Genomic DNA, 24,943 nt, shown 5'->3' with positions numbered 1-24,943 from the left:
TGTGCTGACTCAGAGGAGCGTCTCATGAACTTTTTACTGGGAAAGGAGCGCTACAATAAGCTCATCCGGCCAGCTGTTAACAGAACGGAGAGAGTTACAGTGAAGATACAAGTGTCCCTGGCACAGCTCATCAGTGTGGTAAGTCACCACACAACCAGCAAGTTGTACGTGCAAGTATTTATATCTTGTCACCTCTAACAAGAAGGTCATATGATCACTGATGTTTGTCTTCCAGGAGGAAAATTCAAAATAGTCTATGCAGATTTCTATAATATTTAGTGGAGTGAGCATTTTTACAACAATAATGTACACATGGGCTCCATAAAAGTTCTCGATTGCTCATTTTATAGCTTTTGACTACTTTGTTCTATCACCCTGTGTGTCTGCAAAGCGGTGAGCGGGGTATTGGTTTCACTGGGGTGTGTGTGTGACTGTGGACAAGATAAATGAAAAATGGCTGGACGGATTTCCTTCAAACTTAGTGGGAATATTACTTTGAAAGATATACTGTATCTGGAGGTGTTTAGATTTTGGAGTAATTTGGTCAAACTTCATAGCTCAAGGTCAAAGAACACTTGGTCCAAATATATGTTATTTATTTATTTATTTATTTATTTATTTTCATATATCTCAACAACCAAGACATCTAAATGCATTAAAATCTGGTGGCAATATGACTTGGATTGATATCCAGAGGTGATTAGGTTTTAGAATAGTTTGGTCAAAGGTCAAAAGTGAAGGTCAAGAAAAACCTGGCTGGAAAACACCTTTTTGGACATCTCAACATCCAAGAAGCCAAGATGAGCTATTAGAATTTGGAGTAGTTGAACAAAGATTAAGGTCAAGGAACATATGGTTGGAAAACACCTTTTTTATAGCGTTACAACCAAGAAGACTGGATCGATCAAACATGGTGAGAATATTATTTGGATAGATGCCTAGAGTTGATTAGATTTTGAAGTAGTTTGCTCAAAAGTCAAGGAAAATATTGTCCAAAAAACCTTTTTTGGTATATCTCAACACCCAAGAGGCCTATATGGATATATAAAGCATATGACTGGTGTGAAGGACTTCAAAATCAAGTCACACACAAGACATATGATTAAGTCACACATAATAATAATAATAATAATAGTAATAATAATAATAATAATAATAATAATAATAATAATAATAATAATAAAATAAATAAATAAAACACCATCACAGACATCTATATATTTGATTGTATATTTGTATCATGGTGCTGAGTAGGCATCAGCCCTATAATACCTTTCATTTCTTTGTTTCATACAACCCGATCTCATGTCAGTTCATGATGGATCACAAAATTTAATCTATTAGTTTGTGATACTGTCACGAAATGTGTTATATTTTCATGATGAAAATGTGTCACATTTTGAGACAGTATCATAAAAAATTGTGAAACTGGACTGGTTTCATATCACGTCTCTCTAAGAAAATATGTCTGTAAGATCACTTATTTACTGTTTGTGCATCTCTTTTCTTTAACGGGCTGCTATACCCAAACCTCTTGATCTATTGATCTTGAGATGAAAATCAATCCGTTTTGGCAACTGCAGAAAGGGGGTTTGAAAAATAATTACATACCAGACTGTCCTGTGAGACTGCAGCTCTGAATGGATGGATGACGTAAACAATAGATCTGGTCGTCTGTGGTGTCTGCCTCCGCCATGTCCATATTGAAACTTCAGCACATTGGATTAAAAATGGTCATAAATCTGTTGCCCCCACAGTGACTGAGGCTCTACTTTGATTTGCAGTTGATGATCTTCCGAGCTGTAGATCAAGGCCGCAAACCTCAGTCACCGCTAAGTTTGCCCAGGCCGAATTAAATGGTTTTTAATTTTAATGAATGTGTATGACAAGAGTGTGATGAAGATGTCACCAACTCTGCATGCCACTGGAATCAGGGATGATCCTCATTTAGAATTTCATAACTTAGTCCTTAAAGGATATTGTAACTTCAGTTTTTTTACAACCCTAGTCATATGAAAATATTTTTAGCAATCACTGTCTGTTTGCTCCTCATTCTCCCAGGTCCTTTGCGTGATTTCCACCAAACCTGATATGTGGATTATGGTCAACCCCAGAATTGCTCTTTAAGGGTTTCTTTTGGCAGAGGTCAAGGTCTGATGTTTACCAAACATGGCACATACTGTATATGTATATGTGGATTCTGGAATTGTTTCGGTAAAGTCAAATTTGGCAAAGGTCAAAGATCTAAATTAAATTTTTTCTATCTGATTTGCACAAAACTTGCCTCATACATGGCGATGAGTCCCAGAATTGCCCCGTTAACTCAAAATTGGCCAAGATCATTAAGTAAGGTAAAGTCATAGAATCAAATGTCAAAATTAATATTATTTCCACACTGATTTGCACAAAATTAGGTATACACATAGAGGTGAGTTCTGAAATTGCTCAGGCGAGGTCCAGTTTGCTAAAGGTCAATCATTAGGACCATGTTTGCGTGTCTTTTTGTTGGACTCCTCCCAGGACAATTTTCTGTTTTCGACCAAAGCTGGTATGTCAGTGAAGTTTGACCCTGTAATTACTCTTAAAAAATTCTCTTTGACAAAAGTCATGGTCAACAAATCAGATTTTCTCCCAATCTGGACAAAATGTGGCACACAGGTGGATTCCAGAATTGCACTGGTAGTGTCAGCAAACATTTGGGTGAAGTTCAGGGTCATTGGGATCAAAGGCCAGGGTACCATAGCCCTTACTGTTTTCATTCCCACAGATGCTTTTACCAGTTTGAGAGTCTGAGAATTTTTTTTTAAGTCAGTATCAGAATCTGTAACCAGAAACAACTGGGTGCAAATGCAGAACACTGACAGAGAAAGATCAAATCAAATCAATTTTATTTATATAGTGCCAAATCACAACAAACAGTTGCCCCAAGGTGCCTTATATTGTAAGGCAAGGCCATACAATAATTACGGAAAAACCCCAACGGTCAAAACGACCCCCTGTGAGCAAGCACTTGGCAACAGTGGAAGGAAAAACTCCCTTTTAACAGGAAGAAACCTCCAGCAGAACCAGGCTCAGGGAGGGGCAGTCTTCTGCTGGGACTGGTTGGGGCTGAGGGAGAGAACCAGGAAAAAGACATGCTGTAGAGGGGAGCAGAGATCAATCACTAATGATTAAATGCAGAGTGGTACATACAGAGCAAAAAGAGAAAGAAACACTCAGTGCATCATGGGAACCCCCCAGCAGTCTAAGTCTATAGCAGCATAAGGGATGGTTCAGGGTCACCTGATCCAGCCCTAACTATAAGCTTTAGCAAAAAGGAAAGTTTTAAGCCTAATCTTAAAAGTAGAGAGGGTGTCTGTCTCCCTGATCTGAATTGGGAGCTGGTTCCACAGGAGAGGAGCCTGAAAGCTGAAGGCTCTGCCTCCCATTCTACTCTTACAAACCCTAGGAACTACAGTAAGCCTGCAGTCTGAGAGCGAAGCACTCTATTGGGGTGATATGGTACTATGAGGTCCCTAAGATAAGATGGGACCTGATTATTCAAAACCTTATAAGTAAGAAGAAGAATTTTAAATTCTATTCTAGAATTAACAGGAAGCCAATGAAGAGAGGCCAATATGGGTGAGATATGCTCTCTCCTTCTAGTCCCTGTCAGTACTCTAGCTGCAGCATTTTGAATTAACTGAAGGCTTTTCAGGGAACTTTTAGGACAACCTGATAATAATGAATTACAATAGTCCAGCCTAGAGGAAATAAATGCATGAATTAGTTTTTCAGCATCACTCTGAGACAAGACCTTTCTAATTTTAGAGATATTGCGCAAATGCAAAAAAGCAGTCCTACATATTTGTTTAATATGCGCATTGAATGACATATCCTGATCAAAATGACTCCAAGATTTCTCACAGTATTATTAGAGGTCAGGGTAATGCCATCCAGAGTAAGGATCTGGTTAGACACCATGTTTCTAAGATTTGTGGGGCCAAGTACAATAACTTCAGTTTTATCTGAGTTTAAAAGCAGGAAATTAGAGGTCATCCATGTCTTTATGTCTGTAAGACAATCCTGCAGTTTAGCTAATTGGTGTGTGTCCTCTGGCTTCATGGATAGATAAAGCTGGGTATCATCTGCGTAACAATGAAAATTTAAGCAATGCCGTCTAATAATACTGCCTAAGGGAAACATGTATAAAGTGAATAAAATTGGTCCTAGCACAGAACCTTGTGGAACTCCATAATTAACCTTAGTCTGTGAAGAAGATTCCCCATTTACATGAACAAATTGTAATCTATTAGATAAATATGATTCAAACCACCGCAGCGCAGTGCCTTTAATACCTATGGCATGCTCTAATCTCTGTAATAAAAGTTTATGGTCAACAGTATCAAAAGCAGCACTGAGGTCTAACAGAACAAGCACAGAGATGAGTCCACTGTCTGAGGCCATAAGAAGATCATTTGTAACCTTCACTAATGCTGTTTCTGTACTATGATGAATTCTAAAACCTGACTGAAACTCTTCAAATAGACCATTCCTCTGCAGATGATCAGTTAGCTGTTTTACAACTACCCTTTCAAGAATTTTTGAGAGAAAAGAAAGGTTGGAGATTGGCCTATAATTAGCTAAGATAGCTGGGTCAAGTGATGGCTTTTTAAGTAATGGTTTAATTACTGCCACCTTAAAAGCCTGTGGTACTTAGCCAACTAATAAAGATAGATTGATCATATTTAAGATCGAAGCATTAATTAATGGTAGGGCTTCCTTGAGCAGCCTGGTAGGAATGGGGTCTAATAGACATGTTGATGGTTTGGAGGAAGTAACTAATGAAAATAACTCAGACAGAACAATCGGAGAGAAAGAGTCTAACCAAATACCGGCATCACTGAAAGCAGCCAAAGATAACGATACATCTTTGGGATGGTTATGAGTAATTTTTCTCTAATAGTTAAAATTTTATTAGCAAAGAAAGTCATGAAGTCATTACTAGTTAAAGTTAAAGGAATACTCGGCTCAATAGAGCTCTGACTCTTTGTCAGCCTGGTTACAGTGCTGAAAAGAAACCTGGGGTTGTTCTTATTTTCTTAAATTAGTGATGAAAAGTAAGATGTCCTAGCTTTACGGAGGGCTTTTTTATAGAGCAACAGACTCTTTTTCCAGGCTAAGTGAAGATCTTCTAAATTAGTGAGACGCCATTTCCTCTCCAACTTACGGGTTATCTGCTTTAAGCTGCGAGTTTGTGAGTTATACCACGGAGTCAGGCACTTCTGATTTAAAGCTCTCTTTTTCAGAGGAGCTACAGCATCCAAAGTTGTCTTCAATGAGGATGTAAAACTATTGACGAGATACTCTATCTCACTTACAGAATTTAGGTAGCTACTATGCACTGTGTTGGTATATGGCATTAGAGAACATAAAGAAGGAATCATATCCTTAAACCTAGTTACAGCACTTTCTGAAAGACTTCTAGTGTAATGAAACTTATTCCCCACTGCTGGGTAGTCCATCAGAGTAAATGTAAATGTTATTAAGAAATGATCAGACAGAAGGGAGTTTTCAGGAAATACTGTTAAGTCTTCAATTTCCATACCATAAGTCAGAACAAGATCTAAGATATGATTAAAGTGGTGGGTGGACTCATTTACATTTTGAGCAAAGCCAATTGAGTCTAATAATAGATTAAATGCAGTGTTGACACTATCATTCTCAGCATCTGTGTGGATGTTAAAATCGCCCACTAAGTCAGACAAAAGGTCTGAAAATTCACAGAGAAACTCACAGTAACGACCAGGTGGACGATAGATAATAACAAATAAAACTGTTTTTTGGACTTCCAATTTGGATGGACAAGACTAAGAGTCAAGCTTTCAAATGAATTAAAGCTCTGTCTGGGTTTTTGATTAATTAATAAGCTGGAATGGAAGATTGCTGCTAATCCTCCGCCTCGGCCCGTGCTACGAGCATTCTGGCAGTTAGTGTGACTCGGGGGTGTTGACTCATTTAAACTAACATATTCATCCTGCTCTAACCAGGTTTCTGTAAGGCAGAATAAATCAATATGTTGATCAATTATTATATCATTTACTAACAGGGACTTAGAAGAGAGAGACCTAATGTTTAATAGACCACATTTAACTGTTTTAGTCTGTGTTGCAGTTGAAGGTGCTAGATTATTTTTTCTTTTTGAATTTTTATGCTTAAATAGATTTTTACTGGTTATTGGTGGTCTGGGAGCAGGCACCGTCTCTACGGGGATGGGGTAATGAGGGGATGGCAGGGGGAGAGAAGCTGCAGAGAGGTGTGTAAGACTACAACTCTGCTTCCTGGTCCCAACCCTGGATAGTCACGGTTTGGAGGATTTAAGAAAATTGGCCAGATTTCTAGAAATGAGAGCTGCTCCATCCAAAGTGGGATGGATGCCGTCTCTCCTAACAAGACCAGGTTTTCTCCAGAAGCTTTGCCAATTATCTATGAAGCCCACCTCATTTTTTGGACACCACTCAGACAGCCAGCAATTCAAGGAGAACATGCGGCTAAACATGTCACTCCCAGTCCAATTGGGGAGGGGCCCAGAGAAAACTACAGAGTCCGACATTGTTTTTGCAAAGTTACACACCGATTCAATGTTAATTTTAGTGACCTCCGATAGGCGTAACCGGGTGTCATTACTGCCGACATGAATTACAATCTTACCAAATTTACGCTTAGCCTTAGCCAGCAGTTTCAAATTTCCTACAGTGTCACCTGCTCTGGCCCCCGGAAGACAACTGACTATGGTTGCTGGTGTCGCTAACTTCACATTTCTCAAAACAGAGTCGCCAATAAGCAGAGTTTGATCCTCGGCGGGTGTGTTGCCGAGTGGGGAAAAACGGTTAGAGATGTGAACGGGTTGGCGGTGTACACGGGGTTTCTGTTTAGAACTACGCTTCCTCCTCACAGTCACCCAGTCGGCCTGCTTTCCCGGCTGCTCGGGATCTGCTGGAAGGGAACTAACGGCGGCTAAGCTACCTTGGTCCGCACCGACTACAGGGGCCTGGCTAGCTGTAAAATTTTCCACGGTGCGGAGCCGAGTCTCCAGTTCGCCCAGCCTGGCCTCCAAAGCTACGAATAAGCTACACTTATTACAAGTACCATTACTGCTAAAGGAGGCCGAGGAATAACTAAACATTTCACACCCAGAGCAGAAACGTGCAGGAGAGACAGGAGAAGCCGCCATGCTAAACCGGCTAAGAGCTAGTAGCTGCGCTAAGCTAGCGGATTCCTAAAAACACACAAAGTGAATAATGTGTAAATAATTTAGAGGTGATTCAGCAGAGGGAGTGCTTTATTTAAGGCACGTGAAGATTACACTGTGAAACAAATCGTTATCTAGTTAACTAGATCAATCTAACTGCGCACATTTAACAGATACAGCAAAACACCGCTGTGCTCCGGAACAGGAAGTGATACAATACCACAGTGAGAACCAACCACCAGTTGTTTAACCACCAAGATGTTTAAAAGGCTTTAGTGAAAATACTTGCAAAGGTCAGTAACGGGAAAGCAGTTCATAATCAGCAACAGTATCAAAAACATCAGGCAAAAAGGCAAGGTCAAGGAAACAGGCAGGAAGTTCAAAAACACAGCAGGGCAATCAAAATATAAGACTCAGAAGACAGGCTGGAAACGAAGGCGATGAAGCACAACAATCTGGCGGGGAATGAGTGAACAAGGAGAGGCTTAAATGTGAAGAAGTGATGAGCAGATGATGAGGAACAGGTGTGAGAGAAAGATCCAGAGAGTGGGTGTGGAAAGACAGAAGGGAACGCCTATCACCAAACACCAAGTGACAGACTAGAGAAGCAGAAACAGAAAACCCCAAGCAGGAAATGACGGACAAGAGTAAACGCCACACAGAACACGATAAGAACAAAATACTACACAATAAAACACAGAAAGCATATCCCAGGAACCCAAACCCTGACAATTAGTTTAGAAACAGATGAATGAGAGAGAATGATGTAGCCTTCAGAGGAGTTTAAAAAACCCCAACATATACTCAAAATAGCAACAAAATAATACTCACATGCTCGAAATGGGAATCAAGAATGGCTTTCACTTGGGAATCTTTTTGTCAATAATGGCATGTTTTTTTTTTTCCTGACAGTTCTGCGTTGTAAGCTCATGTCCCATGATACCAGATGTAACTTCAAACTTTGCACAACTTATCAATTCCCATTGCTACACCTGGGTGTTTTTTTTATTTTTAGTATACTAGTTTATGTCAACCTACTCAAGTAATCATAAACTGCAAGAACATGTTAATAACTATGTTAAGGTTGAATTCAATTAGAACTCTACTTCAGGTGCCCTGTGTTGATGTACATAAAAATCTATTTCAGTAATACTTAAAACAAAAACAACCAAAAAAACAAGATTCCTCTTATCCGATCAAATGGCCAAAGGTAAGTTGAGAAATCAGTGGTTTGATTGCAAATAATAACAAAAACATGGCACATGGGCAGTTCCAGTGGTGAGTTGATCTCCATAGCAACAGTGACGTGATTTACATATTAATTAGGTCAACCTACATTCAATTGAATACACCACAAAGACAAGATATTTAGTGTTCAAACTGATAAACATTATTGTTTTGTGCAAATATTTACTCATTTTGAAATGGATACCTGTATTTCAAAAAACACATTTCAAAAAAGTTGGGTATAAAAGGAAGATCCCCAAAAGGCTTAGCCATTCACAAGCAACGATGGGGCAAGGATCACCACTTTGTGAACAACTGTGTGAAAAAATAGTCCAACAGTTTAAGAACAATGTTTCTCAACGTTCAATTGCAAGGAATGAAGGGATTCCAAGATCTACAGTCCATAATATAATCAGTAGATTCAGAGAATCTGGAGAACTTTCTACACGTAAGCAGCAAGGCCGAAAACCAACACTGAATGCCCGTGACCTTTGATCTCTCAGGTGGCACTGCATTAAAAACCAACATCATTGTGTAAAGGATCTTACCGCGTGGGCTCAGGAACACTTCAGAAAACCACTGTCAGTTAACAAAGTTAGTTGCTACATCTAAAAGTGCAAGTTAAAACTCTACCATGCAAAGCAAAAGCCATACATCAACAGCATCCATGGCATGGGCAACTTACACATCTATGATGGCACCATCAATGCTGAAAGGTACATCCAGGTTTTGGAGCAACACATGCTGCCATCCAAGCAATGTCTTTTTCAGGGACGTCCCTGCTTATTTCAGCAAGACAATGCCAAGCCACATTCTGCACGTGTTACAACAGCGTGGCTTCATAGTAAAAGAGTGCAGGTACAAGACTGGCCTGCCTGCAGTGCAGACCTGTCGCCCATTGAAAATGTGTGGCGCATTATGAAGCGCAAAATACGACAACGGAGACCCCGGACTGTTGAACAACTGAAGTCGACAATCAAGCAAGAATGTGAAAGAATTCCACCTAAAAAGCTTCAACAATTAGTGTCCTCAGTTCCCAAACGTTATTGAGTGTTGTTAGAAGGAAATGTGATGTAACACTTTTTTGAAATGTGTTACAGGCATCCATTTCAAAATGAGCAAATACTTGCACAAACAATAAAGTTTAAAGTCTGTCAGTTTGAACATTAAATATCTTGTCTTTGTGGTGTATTCAATTAAATATAGGTTGAAGAGGATTTGCAAATCATTGTATTCTGTTTTTATTTACATTTTACACAATGTCCCAACTTCATTGGAATTGGGGTTGTAATCCCGGCATGCAAAATTGTGACACTGCCGACAATTAACCAGCTAGGTTAAGATTTTACCAAGAGAGATTTGCTGTTTCCCATCTTCTTATGTTTTACTGCAGTGTGGCTCAATTAAAGCTTAGATAAGGTACATAAATATGGAGATATGTCATCATCAAATTCTACCCGTTAAACCAAAATTTAAGTCAAATGTTCAGCCATAATTCTACTGTATTTGCGTGTGAAAACAGCACTGAAACTATTTTCTACCATGCTTTGTGTGTTACTAGAATGAAAGAGAGCAGATCATGACCACAAATGTCTGGCTCACTCAGGTAAGTTAGATAATCCATATACATTACAGCTAATCACAGCATCTTGTCCTTCGTCCTTAACCTGAGTTAAAAGCAGCCCAGTCTCATGTTTTTTTTCGTGCTTCCGAGATGAAATGAGTCAAATTTTCGTGACAGGGCTTTTTTTTAATCTCACTATTACTAACCCTACTCCCACCCCCAACCCTAACCTTAACCATAACCTAATCCTACTCCTTCCCCCCAGCCTAACATAACCACCCCGACCCCCCGCTTCACTTTTAATTTTGTGCAGCCATCACGGAATGAATTAGAATGAATTTGTGCTGCCGTGACAAAAATGAGGCCCTTTTGTCACAATATCATGAACCAATAGATTAATGTATATTTCGTGCTGCTGAATCACGACTTGTCGTGAGACTGGGTTGGTTAAAAGTGTGTGTTTGTGAGAAGTCAAAACTGACAGCCGGTCTGTCTGTGTGTTAGCACTGGGTTGATTACAGATTATCGTGGGACCCAACAAAGTTTGAAGGCATTGACAAGCTGCGTATTCCCTCCAGACACATCTGGCTCCCTGATATTGTTCTGTACAACAAGTAAGTGTTATTACAGTGTTGTTACAGATGACTCTGTACAAGCTTTGTTACAAAAATATGAAAACAGCAGCCTATTTAAACATTTTTTTTATTATTGTTTTTATCCATTAGTATTAAACAAATTGATTAAAGTATTTGTAAGATTGTTTTTGGAGCACTGGCTCATAAGTGAGAAAAAGAAAAAGTTACATACAGGCATCTAAGAATTTATCATATGTAAGCAACTGAATAAAATGCCATTAATAAGGAAGAACTCAAACCCATAAACAAAACATGATAATTTGTTTTCTATTCTTTTTCAACATTTCTTCAGCAGCTTCAGCATTTCATGAATTTAGCAGTTACACTCATGATTTGAAAAGGGAAAGCTGAAAGTTTAGCACAGCAGTTACTGTGTAGCCATTGTATAGCAAACCATACACAAATATGTAATACTAATGTATTTGTAAGTAACAAGCTGGTCATCATCTGCGGTGTCCCACCTCAACCTATACTCAAGTTTTTTGAAATGGAGCAATATCTCCATCTGGTGGTCATTTACCATTAATGCAGGTACAATAGTTTCGGTAAGTGATTGATTTAAATTTTACAGTAATTATGAACGGGAAGTAGCCTGATGAAGAGATATTAGCAAAATACATGATTTGGTTTTAAACATGTAAAACAGGCTAATTTGTGAGCCAGCTGTATGCTAAATGAGCTAGCATGGCTGCTATCCAGCAAACAAATTATGGTACAAAAATAATGTGAAGGGACTTGACTCGCCAGTGTAATCTTACAACTGACTGAAAATTATTATATGACATCTAAATAGATCCTTGTCTTTTTTAAATTATGGTAAAAAAAAATGTGAAGGGACTTCACTCGCCAGTGTAATCTTACAACTGACTGAAAATTATTATATTAAATTATATGTCATCTAAATAGATCCTTGTCTTTTTTAAATTATGGTAAAAATAATGTGAAGGGACTTCACTCGCCAGTGTAATCTTACAACTGACTGAAAATTATTATATTAAATTATATGACATCTAAATAGATCATTGTCTTTTTTGGCAGATTGCATATCATATGACATTCATTATTCGTCTCATTGCATGGGTGTTGTTACTAGCGTGCATTTTGATAGTAATTGTTGTGCACTTTTCTTTCATGCATTTCACACTATATTTCGCCTCCATTAGCATCTCTGCTTCCGTAACACAAGCAAGCTAAATCCAGCAGCCAGAGTGTTCATGGGGACATCTTTACTGGGTGTTGGATCCCTGTCAGATGAAGCTCTTGTCACAATTTCCTGCTGGATTTAAGAAATCAGATGTGGGTTTCCACTCACATACACCGCTGCCTTCCCCTTCCTGCTGCAACAATTTTAATTTTAAGTAAAATGTCAGTAAAATAAATTTAATCACATGGCTCTATTTAGGTGTTTTATAAAACAAATAATGAATGTTTTACTTTTATACAATTGAAAGAATATTTTCATTCGTTGAAAGATGCAATCCAGCTGATGCCTCGCTGAACCCTATGTTACATCTTGTGGCTCATGCAAATATTCTTTCTATTGCACTCACAATTATTCATTATATTATATTATATTGTTTGTGTTTTCACCTTTAGTTGGTCAAATAATGTGAGATATAGTTACTATAGTAACCATCTCTACCACATTTGTGTCCCCTATCCAAAAATACTGTAAATTCCATTATGTGAAGAGATTCTAATTGCAAAACACAATATTGTATCACAGAAAATAATTATTTATTAGTATTATAGTATTTAGTATTTATCTTAAGGTTTTGACCAACTTATAAATATAATTTGAGGAAAATCTCATATATTTAGGTGTAACAAATTTTTTACTTATTTATTTTTTTAATTGGTCCACATTTCACTTAAGTTGGTTGAGCCAGGCAAACTGGACTGGTTTAGTTCAATTTCAATTCAGTTTAATTTATTTCATTTCTATTGAGCCAAATCACAACAAAGCTGCCTCAAGGCACTTCACACAAGCAAGGTCTATCCTTACTCACCCCTAGAGCAAGCACACAGGTGACAGTGGTAAGAAAAAACTCCCTCTGGTGATTTGAGGAAGAAACTTCAAGCAGACCAGACTCAAAGGGGTGACCCTCTGCTTGGGCCATGCTACTGACACAATTGACAATATAAATTTAGTGGAAATTTTGGGAGTCCATGCTGGTGTCCAGGACGGGAGGCCTGCACAAGATGACACCCACTCCTACTTCTGGGTGGAGCTGCACCTCAAACAGAGAGAGAGAGAGAGAGAGAGAGAGAGAGAGAGAGAGAGAGAAAAAACAGAATCAGGAGGCAGAAAGACAACAAATGCAGTATAATTTGTCAGAACTAAGCAACAAGAAAAACAGAAGAAATACTAAGGTGATCACCGGCCACTAGCCCTAAGCTACACTAAAAGACCGAGACTTTACATAAAGTTAAGGCTATGACCCACTCTGTTTACGAATAAAATGAATTTTAAAGGGTAGAAAGCATAGTTACATACCATACCAGTATACTAGCCATACAAAAGAGAAAATAAGTGCGTCTTAAGTCTGGACTTGAAAGTCTCTAAAGAATCTGACTGTTTTATTGATGCAGTGAGATCATTGCACAGAACAGGTGCATGATAAGAGAAAGCTCTGTGCCCTGTAGACTTCTTATTCACCCTAGGGACACAGAGTAGTCCTGCACCCTGAGAACGCAGGCCCCGGGCCGGTACGTAGGGTTTAACCCTTTGGGGCTGACACTGTCATATACGACGGCTAAGACCAAGCTTTACTACATTATAAATAACTTTTTAATGATATGAGATAGAAACTTACTCTTTTTTTGCTGAAAAGTTAACTCCGCGGACTTTCAAGCCAGCCATCGGCCATGTTTGTACTCCTCAGAGAAGCTGTCTGATGACGTGCGCAATGTGAGTGTCCAATCTGAATTGGTTCACCGTCATATTGGTTTTCCAAAATCCATTCGTAGTTCAGATTTACCTCACGTGAAAAGCCAAAGATCGTTTTCAGGAATGATGTGTTACTAGTTGGCCCATTTGAATAGCCCCCTGGGTGCTCCAATGAGTACATACTATTAGTACATACTCAGTGTGCCCTACACCATTACACACAGCGAAAGTGAAAGCGGATGAACAGACGGAGAGCCTCTGATGACAATCTCATGTGTTCAAACAAAGAGAGTGTAACTATCAGGACTGCTCCACTAGTTTGCATGTGAATGTTACTGGATTACTCTGTTGCTTTCTCTGCGTAAAGCACTGTTTACCATATCAAAATAACAAAACGCATAGACCATTTTGTATATATTGTTCAAAATGTGCATTTGTGTCAAAACAGTTGTTTATTATAGTTTGCAGTGTGTTTTGAATAAATGTGTTTGGAAAATTATTTTTCACTTTATTTTATCCTTGCCTATTTTTGATTGTAAACCTTTATTACACTTATAAAACACCACAAAAACATATATATTCTGAAAGCACAGGTTGTCCTGAAAAAAAAGAGACATAAAACTTGATTGTGGGGTTCAGGGAGAGCTGTTAACAGCAATAAATTACACATTTATGCCAGGCAAGTGAACTGTCCAAAAAATGCCCTCGGACCCCAGTAGGTAAGCTAAGTCGGGATGGGCTAGTCCTTGAATAATTTTATAGGTTAATAACAGAACCTTAAAATCTGAACTCACAGGGACTTCAGGAAGCCAGTGAAGAGATGTCAAAATGGATGTAATATGGTCAAACTTTCTGCTTCCTGTGAAAAGCTTAACTTTGTGCACTTACAATAGGACTTATGGGCATCTGGCCAGCTTCACTTCAATGTTCCAAGGTCAAAATATAAATTCTGGGGTGATCGTGCTTTTGTGGTAGCTGGCCCCAGACTGTGGAAGAAGCTACCTCTCGACTTATGCACTATTCCAAACCTAGCACTTTTTAAATCTAAGTAAAAGACTTATTTATTTAAGCTGGCTTTTAACACCTAGTGGAGAAGTGACATGTTCTGTTTTTACGTGCCGTTTTAAATTTTATTGTATATATTGTTTTTTGTGAATCTGTATTTTTACTGTTAAGCACTTTGGACACAATGTGCTGGTGCTGGTTCGAGGATCTCCTCAATCCCATCGTCACGTCTTCTGAAGAGGAAGCAGAGACTGGGGACTCAAAGGCGGACTCATCCATCACCCAGGTCGAAGTCACAGAGGTGGTCAGAAAGCTCCTTGGTGGCAAGGCTTCTGGGTTGGACGAAATCCGTCCTGAGTACCTTAAGTCTCTGGATGTTGTGGGACTGTCCTGGTTGACACGTCTCTCCAAGATCGCATGGCGGTCGGAGACAGTGCCCCTTGATTGGCAGACCGGGGTGGTGGTCCCTCTTTTTAAGAAGGGGGACCAGAGGGTGTGTTCCAACTACAGGGGGATTACACTCCTCAGCCTCCCCGGTAAGGTCTCTTCCAGAGTACTGGAGAGGAGAATTCGACCAATAGTCAAACCTCGGATTTAGGAGGAATAGTGTGGTTTTCATCCTGGTCACAGCACACTGGACCAGCTCTACACCCTCCATCGGGTGCTCGAGGGTTCATGGGAGTTTGCCCAACCAGTCCACATGTGCTTTGTGGATCTCGAGAAGGCGTTTGACTGTGTCCCTCGAGGCGCCCTGTGGAGGGTGCTCCAGGAGTACAGGGTCCGGGGTCCTTTGATAAGGGCTATCCGGTCCCTGTACAACCACAGCAGAAGCTTGGTTCACATCGCCGGTAGTAAGTCAAACCTGTTTCCAGTGCACGTTGGCCTCCGCCAGGGTTGCCCTTTGTCACCGGTTCTGTTCATTACCTTTATGGGCAGAATTTGTAGGTGCAGCCAGGGTGTAGAGGGGGTCTGGTTTGGGAACCACAGAATCTCATCTCTGCTGTTTGCGGATGATGTGGTCGTCATACCAGGACCTTCAGTGTACACTGGGGTGGTTTGCAGCCGAGTGTGAAGCATCCGGGAAGAAGATCATCACCTCCAAATCCGAGGCCATGGTCAAAGTCAAAGTCAAAGTGTCTTTATTTGTCTCCCTAAGGAGAAATTTGCCTTGGACAGAGTCTGCTACACAACAACACATCCAGTACATAGCACCCATACATTAAAAACAACAACACAGTAAGTCAAAGGATAAAATATAAATACACAACATTATTAACATCTTTGTGCAAATTCCGCAATACATACCCTTAAGCTATCTTCCCTGAACTATCTGCTGATTTATGAGCTTCACTGATAATGGAATAAATGAATATTTATATCGATTATATTTACAAAGAGGAACCCTGTACCTCCTTCCTGAGTTAAGTAAAGTATATTCAGAGTGCAGAACATGAGACTCATCTGTTAAAATATTGTCAGCACATCTGAGAACTGCCTGTTCAAACAACTCTTGGGGAGTTACAGGTACCACCATACCCATGATTTTGCCAGCTATCTTAATCAGATTTAATATTTGAGTTTTTGATTTAACCGTTAAATTACAAAACCAGCTAGTAATACCATACCGTAACACGGACTCAATCGTTGCTCTGTAGAAAATCAGCATAATATTCCTACATACACCAAACAGTCGGAGTCGACGAAGAAAGTGCAAACGCTGGTGGATTCGGGCACAAACGCTTGACACTTGCATGTGCCAGCTTAAGTTATTATCGATATAAACCCCCAGATATTTACACGAATCCACCTGTTCAATGTTACGTCCATGTATGGTGACCACACTACGGTCTCCAACAGCCCAAGGGTCCACCAACATCTCCACTGTTTTATTAACATTAATCTGCAATTGATGGACATCACACCAGTTCACAAAACTGTCCACTCCAGATTTGTGACAACTTCAATTAGTACTAGTGTTTAGCAGACTAAGTATTACAGTGTCATCTGAAAATTTAACAACATACTGGTTTGGCTGATAGCTGATGCAGTCATTGGTATACAGTGTAAATAAAAAAGGTGAACTAACACAGCCCTGAGGGGCACCAGTGCTACTTAATGCAATATCAGAGCAGACAGAATTGACCTTCACCTGCTGTGACCTGTTTGTCAAAAAAGAATGATACCGCTTAATTAAAAAAGGGTTCACATTCAACAGAATCATTTTTTGAAGAAGGATATGTGACCGGATACAGTTAAAAGCAGAACTAAAATCAATAAAAACTAATTTGACATATGGAGAGGAACTCTCAAGATGCTTTAAAACCAAGTTCATTATAGTTAAAATGGCATCACTTGTACTCCGCTTCCTTTTGTACGCAAACTGATACTGATCCAAGTGTGGCTCCACCTCTACAGTAAGCTCCTGAATTAACAGTTTCTCCAATGCTTTCATTACATTAGAGCAGGGGTAGGCAACCTGTTCCAGATAGAGCCATGAGGGTGCAGGTTTTCTTTGCAGCCACTGACTCCACCAGGTGATTTAACTGATTTAATTTATGTGGAAATAATTGTTGTACAAAAGCTTCAGATGTTTGTCACTGAGATAGATGATGACTTGAGTGAAGTTTTAAGCATAAACAAGGTGATAATCAATGAAACACAACTGATGACACATGCACAGTGAAGGCAGGGCGAACCGAGTTTTAAGGCGGACTATTTGGTCTGCGACACCATCTCGTCAATGCAAGTGGTTTTACTGCAATAACAACTGATTTTACATTATGTTGATTTGATTTAGCCCCGTGGTAGAGTATATTTTACTCTATTTGGACCGGGATCAAATGTTATCCCAGCAGAATAAATTTTACTCAGCAAAATTTCCTGTGCAGTCATTCAGTCTAGAAAAAACAAATGCATGAATCAGCATCAGCCATAGACAGGATGGGACGAATCTTCGCTATATTTGTTATTATATATTATATTATCATACATATATGCCTTCAAGACATTTCACTCTTCATCATCTTGAAGCATCTTCAAAGAACTAAATAAGTCCAGTTAACTTGGTTCAGCGTACTTGGACACCACAACCTAGTTGACTGAGAATCTTCACAGAAGTCCACATTTCACTTCATTCAGTGTGTGCTGGCTGGCTACTATAGTCGTCACTGCTAATAGCTAGCGCTGAAAGCAGTATACACAGTAAAATCACCAGTGTTAAATTAACACTGCCAGTGAACATATGGTCCCACTCAGAGTAGGACTATATGTTCGCTGTCAGTGTTAGTTTTACACTGGTTAATTTACTGTGTAGTGTGTCAGTCGGGGTAAGTAGCTCACGAGTGTGGCTGCTGATCAGTAATGCGTTAATGATGTGAATGGAGTGTACTTGTACTATCCAGTGTTGCTTTGGGCAAGAGTTTACTTTCACCAAGTTGACATTGTTTCTCTTCTTGAATGCCAATCTTATTTGATGTTTCAATTTTTCTCAAAGATTTGAGCTGTTCTGATCATCTAAATATACTGTCGGGCTGTAGACATAATTAATATGAATTTTCAATGTGATTAGTGTTTCCCTTAATAATGATATAATTAAAATGTTGTTCCATTGATCACATAGTTCTTATTTGTCTCCATTCTGTTCCTTCTCACAGTGCTGATGGTACCTATGAAGTAACAGTCTTCACCAATGCCATTGTCCTTTTTAACGGCAGTGTTAACTGGCTTCCACCTGCCATCTATAAAAGTGCCTGTAAGATCGAAGTCAAACATTTTCCTTTTGACCAGCAGAACTGCACACTCAAATTCCGCTCGTGGACCTACGACCACACAGAAATAGACCTGATCCTGAAGTCTGAGTTTGCCAGTATGGATGATTTTACTCCCAGTGGGGAGTGGGACATTTTGGCACTTCCCGGCAGACGGACCATCAACCTTCTGGATCCCACCTACGTAGACCTCACATATGACTTCATCATCAAGAGAAAACCATTGTTCTATACCATCAACCTGATCATTCCCTGCATTTTGATCACCTCTTTAGCCATCCTGGTTTTCTATTTGCCGTCAGATTGCGGTGAGAAGATGACTCTGTGCATCTCCGTCCTCCTGGCTCTCACTGTCTTCCTGCTTTTAATCTCCAAGATTGTCCCTCCTACCTCATTGGATGTGCCACTGATTGGCAAGTACCTTATGTTCACCATGGTGCTAGTGACCTTCTCCATCATCACCAGTGTGTGTGTGCTCAACGTGCACCATCGTTCTCCCAGCACCCACACCATGCCCTCCTGGGTCAAGATGATATTCCTAGTCAAACTGCCTGCCTTACTCTTTATGAAACGCCCTCACAATGATTCTTCACGCCAGCAGCTTCGCCACCAGCGGTACCTACGTGCCACGAGAGCCGTTTGGGGTTTGGGTTACCCAGCTGCAACCAAAACAGGCATCAATATGTCATCTTCTGCCCTGATGGCTTCAGAGTCTGCGTTCTCGACACCAGGACACAAAAACGTTGCTTCTCCACTTTGCTACTACAACAGGAAAAGGGACATGCACCCCACTGATGACCTACCAAGTGGATTTGCTTCTACGCAAGATATTCTTCAAAGAGGCAACGCAGATTGGTCTGCTGATGTACAGGAGGCGGCAAACGGCGTGCGCTTTGTGGCTGAGCACATGATGAGGGATGATGATAATCAGAGTGTATGTATGAAAATGGAAAGAAAATACCATACTGTACCCATGGCAACAGAAAAACAAACAAAAAGCAAAATTTAGAAAGAATTTTGATTGAGATCTGCACAGTACTTTGTCAGAACATCAATAATCAGTAGATCTCATTGTTGATAAAATGTATTTATTCTACTGACACTCTAAATTTTGCCAAAATGCAGGTGGATCGATAATATAGTGATATACAGACACAAACGTGATGATGTACTGGGAGAAAATACATCACACAAAAATTATACAAGCAGTCTGCAGCGCTTTATGTACAATGTATCATTAGAAGTCATTTTTGCAGGTTTCCACAAAGACAGTGAATTTTTAAGATTATTATGATAAAAAGCAAATTTGCTGCAATATTATGTAAAAAGTCTCCAACTAACAAATAATTTACAATATGTACTCAATATTTGAAGACTAAACTAAATATATATTTACTCTTAAGTGAATTCTTTTGAAGTATCTCATGATTTTACAAGAGCATCGCTGATTATTATCCTACAACCCCAATTCCAATGAAGTTGGGATGTTGTGTAAAATGTAAATAAAACAGAATACAATGATTTGCAAATCCTCTTCAACCTATATTCAGTTGAATACACCACAAAGACAAGATACTTAATGTTCAAACTGATAGACTTTATTTTGTGCAAATATTTGCTCATTTTGAAGTGGATGCCTGCAACACATTTCAAAAAAGTTGGGAAGAGTGGCAACAAAAGACTGGGAAAGTTGATGAATGCTCAAAGAACACCTGTTTGGAAACAGATGAGTGTTATGATTGGGTATAAAAGGAGTATTTGCAAAAGGCTCAGCCATTCACAAGCAAAGATGGGGTGAGGATCACGACTTTGTGAACAACTGCGTGAAAAAATAGTCCAACAGTTTAAGAACAATATTTCTCAATGTTCATTGCAAGGAATCTAGGGATTCCATCATCTACAGTCTATAATATAATCAGAAGATTCAGAGAATCTTCTGATCATATTATGAAGATCTTCAGAAGATTCAGAGAATCTGGAGAACTTTGACCTTCGATCCTTCAGGAGGCACTGCATTAAAAACCAGCATCATTGTGTAAAGGATCTTACTGCATGGGCTCAGGAACACTTCAGAAAACCATTGTCAGTTAACACAGTTCATTGCTACATCTAAACGTGCAAGTTAAAACTCTACCATGCAAAGCAAAAGCCTTACATCAACAACATCCAGAAACGCCGCCACCTTCTCTGGGCCCGAGCTCATTTGAAATGGACAGACGCAAAGTGGAAAAGTGTGCTGTGGTCTGATGAGTCCACATTTCAAATTGTTTTTGGAAATCATGGACATTGTGTCTTCAGACAAAAGAGGAAAAGCCCATCCAGATTGTTACCAGCCAAAAGTTCAAAAGTCAGCATCTGTGATGATATGGGGGTGTGTTAGTGCCCATGTCATGGACAACTTACACATCTGTGATGGCACCATCAATGCTGCCATCCAAGCAACGTCTTTTTCAGGGACGTCCCTGCGTATTTCAGCAAGACAATGCCAAGCCACATTCTGCACCTGTTACAACAGCGTGGCTTCACAGTAAAAGAGTGCGGGTACTAGACTGGTCTGCCTGTAGTCCAGACCTGTCACCCATTGAAAATGTGTGGCGCATTATGAAGTACAAAATACGACAACGGAGACCTTGGACTGTTGAACAACTGAAGTCGTACATCAGGCAGGAATGGGAAACAATTCTGCCTACAAAGCTTCAACAATTAGTGTCCTTAGTTCTTAGTGTTGTTAGAAGGAAAGGTGATGTAACACAGTGGCATCCATTTCAAAATTAGCAAATATTTGCACAAAAACAATAAAGTTTATCAGTTTGAACATTAAATATCTTGTCTTTGTGGTGTATTCAATTGAATATAAGTTGAAGAGGATTTGCAAATCATTGTATTCTATTTTTATTTACATTGTACACGACATCCCAAATTCAGTGGAACTGGGGTTGGTTGTATTTGCTGTCTTTATGGAAACATGCACTGGACTCACAAAGTAATTACATTTTATTAATCTTACTTTTTAAAATTAATATTTAGTAGCAATGAAGATACATGAAAACATGTTTTAAACAGAAAAATAAGATGCTTAAAAGTTTTGCACAGCATAACATTAAAGTACTAGTTAGGACTAGTTATGAAAAACAATAGATTCAACACAGCAAAATAAATAGTCAAACTCTCTCTCTCTGTGTGTGTGTGTGTGTGTGTGTGTGTGTGCGCGCGCGCGCGTGCTAGAGGAATTTAGGATTTTTAACCCTGTTTTCTAGATGTTTTGGGTTGAACATTTTACTCAGGACAAAAATTATTTTAATCTGACCAGTATTAGTTCAAGCATTAACACTGTCATGGCCCAACTGTAAAAAGTAAGGCTACAAGGCAAACTAAAAACCTCAGTAATCAGTTCTTGTTGCTACTGCATTGGCCAAAATGTTATTTCAACTGTCTGATAGTATCCATTGTAAAGTGATGAATGTGTCCCTCATCGACAATCCACTTGCCATGAATTGATGTGGAGCAGCATCTCTGAAACAAAGGGAGGCTAAGGTAAGGCATTAGCTAAAAAAAATCAATCATTTGAAAAAGTTAATTACATTTAGTCAGGGAAAAATTCAAACATTTGCCTCGGTAGGGATCCTCTCCATGATACCAGGCACATCTAATGAAGTGACCAAGTGGTTAGTGTCCTTGGTTCCAAATCAGAAGCTTACCAGTTCTCAAGCATCCATGCCTATTTTCCATGAAATGTGGACTTGCATCAGGTAGGGCATCTAGTGTGATACAATCAATATACAGATTCATATCATATTTGCTGTAGGGGCTTACTTTTTGATGTGGGTGGTGGCCAAACGGTTAAGTGCACTTGTTTCCAAAGTGGAAGGTTCCCACTTCAAAGGCTGCCATGTAATGCGGAGTTATGTCAGGAAGGGCATTTGGTGTGAAACTTAAGGCAAATCTGCTGTGATGACCCCAAGTGAAGAGGGAAAAACTGAAAGACTGTGGCAATAACTGGATTACTTTAAGGTTTTTAGTTTACCCCATAGCCTTACATTGTGCAGGTGTTTAGCCTGTGACTTTCTGCCGTGTTCACACCGCACGTGACGCGACGCCACAAATTTGCTTCCTTCACCTGCCGATGGACGCGCCACTATCGCCCGGTGCGTCACTCTGCTTGGGCGGAAACCTTCTCTGCGAAAATTCGCCTGCGTCATCAAATAGGAGGAGCTTCCATTCCGCTCGCCGTCAAGTCAACATGGTGGACCTTGATCACACGGAGCAAGTTGCTGTGCTGTATTTGTTGTGGAAAGCCGACAAACGTCGCCAGCGGCACAGTTGCTGGGTTCACAACATCCTCATGAGACGTTCCCAATTTGGGGAGTTTCATTTGCTGCAGGAGCTGCGTCTGGATGACGGCGGCTTTCAGCGGTACTACTGCCTCTCCAGAACCCAGTTTGAGGACCTCCTGTCCCGTTCACGCGCGCACATGTAAACAAAGAAAAAAACTCAAACTCTCATCATTGTGTTATAAACCAGTCACCATTTGTTTTATCATACATTAGTGTAGTTAATAAAATGATCTTTATGCAGGATTCGTTCGCGCGCACGTGAAAAAAAAACTAGCTTCTGCTGCGGTGCTGCTCGCTCTCCCCTGCTGCTCACAGGTTGGCTGCCAGACACAGGATATGTCCACATCAAGTATAAACTCCAGACATCTTCATGTCACTACATATCCAGTCCCTGATTGGTCATCGCGGTGCGACAAGAAGAAAAAGTCAGGTTTTTTCAACTTGGGGAGGAGGGCGACGCGGTATCACGCTACAAACACGCCAATCGCTCAAAATCGCTTCATTCGTGTCCATCGCGTCATGTTGCATGGCTTGAACTTTTGTGGCGCCACAACACGTCCTTCCATAGGGATTACATGGCAACCTGTCGCCGCCGTCACTCGCGTCATGCCTGGTGTGAATGCAGCTTAGTCTCGTAACTACTGGACTGATTAAACCATTTTAAAGTATGATCCAGGTTGAAAACTCCCAGCGTTTTCTTTATTTGTATAATTCTTAGTGTTACAATAAAGAAATAAATGAATATAATATTTTTGCACACTAATTTGTGTGTTAAACTCCAGAGTATTTAATTAAAATCAACAATTTCCAATGCAAATTTTCCAATGAGCTTTTCAGAGATTTTAGTCAGTTCAGAACATGAATGGGTTTGTTTGTGTCTTTCTTTGTCCTTTATTCTGATATCAGCACACTGGACCACCAGTGTTTGTCTTGACGTGTGGTGACCTTGACTCTAATGTAATTCCTGAGGTTTGGGAAGGAGTACCTCGAATCTTAAAGAATGGGTGGAACCCAGTGCATTTGAAAAGCAGACTTTGGATATTAAATTGCGTTTTCTGACATCAGTAAAACAGGGAGAGAAGAATGAGAAATGACGTGTTTCAGACACTACGAGTGCTGGTTTTGAAACTGAGTGAAAAGGTCAGTTGCTATTTCATTGTCAATCACAGCAAAATGAAAACCCGTCCATATCCAGATGTTCCTATCTGGCAGTTACCACTTAGCAAATTTGTCTTTTGTAATGTGGAAGCTGAACATAAAGGTGTTGATTTGATTACAAACAAAAAGTATAGACTGTATGTGCACAGTAGGCTCAGAATCACAGTCACACCTTCTGCCCCCAAGAGGCTGCAAAGTGGAATAGCAACATCTGAAGACAACACGAGTCATCTGCAATGTTGCCGCCACTAAATCCCCTTCAACTCATTTTACATATCTAGTTTGTGTAACATGCACACACACTGACTAATGTCAGTTTGCTTGCTGTGTGTATTTACAGGTGGTAGAAGACTGGAAGTATGTGGCCATGGTGGTAGATCGTATGTTCCTGTGGATATTTGTCATCGTGTGTGTGGTGGGCACTCTCGGCCTGTTTCTCCAGCCTGTCTTCCACAACCAGACTGTTCCCAACCAGCAGAAGCCCAGTTCTGAAACTCCTCGTATCTGATGTGCAGCCACAAATGCAGATTATGGATTGTGAATTCCTCTTGGTTTCTGCCTCCGTCAAAGCGTGCACAGATACTACATGCTGCCACGCACCACTTGAATAGTTAAAAAAAAAAAAAAAAATCTTGGCATTCAGTTAAATGCCAAGGTTATTTTGCAGCACATTGTTGGAGGATCTTTGGAACATGACATGGAAATGTCAAATTGTATTAATCCAAAACATGTGGCCGACTGCAATGCAACCTGCTGCTGATGATTCTCGGAAATGCTGCTGTGACATCTGTAAATGACCTAATGTGGCACAAGTGCACTGAGGTCATTTCCTTTCCTTTCTGCAAAGGACAGCTGACTGGACACCCACTGAAATGAGCAAAGATAACACAAATTAAACTGTTGGAATAAAACTAATATGACAGATATATGACGGTCATTTCCTGCTGTCACCTTTTTAATCAATTGATAATTTGTGCTTGTATTATCATGGTAAGAAAATTTAGAAAGAAAATCTGATTTAATGATGAAAAATGGAATATGTGTATGTTGCAGGCATGAATGAGCAAAGCTCTTCAGCATTTCACCATGTCATTGAGGTCCTTCAGACTTTTTTTTTTTTTTTTTTTTTTTT

General features: G+C 39.8%; 1 protein-coding gene across 1 annotated transcript; it reads left to right on the top strand.

Moving 5' to 3' along the window:
• Positions 1 to 24,419, top strand: chrnb4 (cholinergic receptor, nicotinic, beta 4 (neuronal)). The gene is made up of 5 exons (XM_034186636.1): positions 1 to 138; positions 10,020 to 10,064; positions 10,527 to 10,636; positions 18,206 to 19,253; positions 24,152 to 24,419. Exons 1-5 carry the CDS (start codon positions 25 to 27, stop codon positions 24,317 to 24,319), a joined length of 1,485 nt encoding a protein of 494 aa, XP_034042527.1. The 5' UTR covers positions 1 to 24; the 3' UTR covers positions 24,320 to 24,419.
• The last annotated feature ends 524 nt before the right edge of the window (positions 24,420 to 24,943 follow it).

The sequence above is a fragment of the Thalassophryne amazonica genome, chromosome 2, assembly GCF_902500255.1.
Source record: "Thalassophryne amazonica chromosome 2, fThaAma1.1, whole genome shotgun sequence".
Taxonomy (NCBI): domain Eukaryota; kingdom Metazoa; phylum Chordata; class Actinopteri; order Batrachoidiformes; family Batrachoididae; genus Thalassophryne; species Thalassophryne amazonica.
The sequence above is the reverse complement of the archived record's forward strand: the minus strand, read 5'-3'. Positions and strand labels throughout refer to the sequence as shown.

Excerpts from the sequence above, each read along its gene's own strand:
- chrnb4 (XM_034186636.1), top strand. The coding sequence starts at position 25 with ATGAACTTTTTACTGGGAAAGGAGCGCTACAATAAGCTCATCCGGCCA. Across the intron at positions 139-10,019 it reads TGGCACAGCTCATCAGTGTG|AATGAAAGAGAGCAGATCAT; the intron begins GTAAGTCACCAC and ends GTGTGTTACTAG. Across the intron at positions 10,065-10,526 it reads CAAATGTCTGGCTCACTCAG|CACTGGGTTGATTACAGATT; the intron begins GTAAGTTAGATA and ends TCTGTGTGTTAG.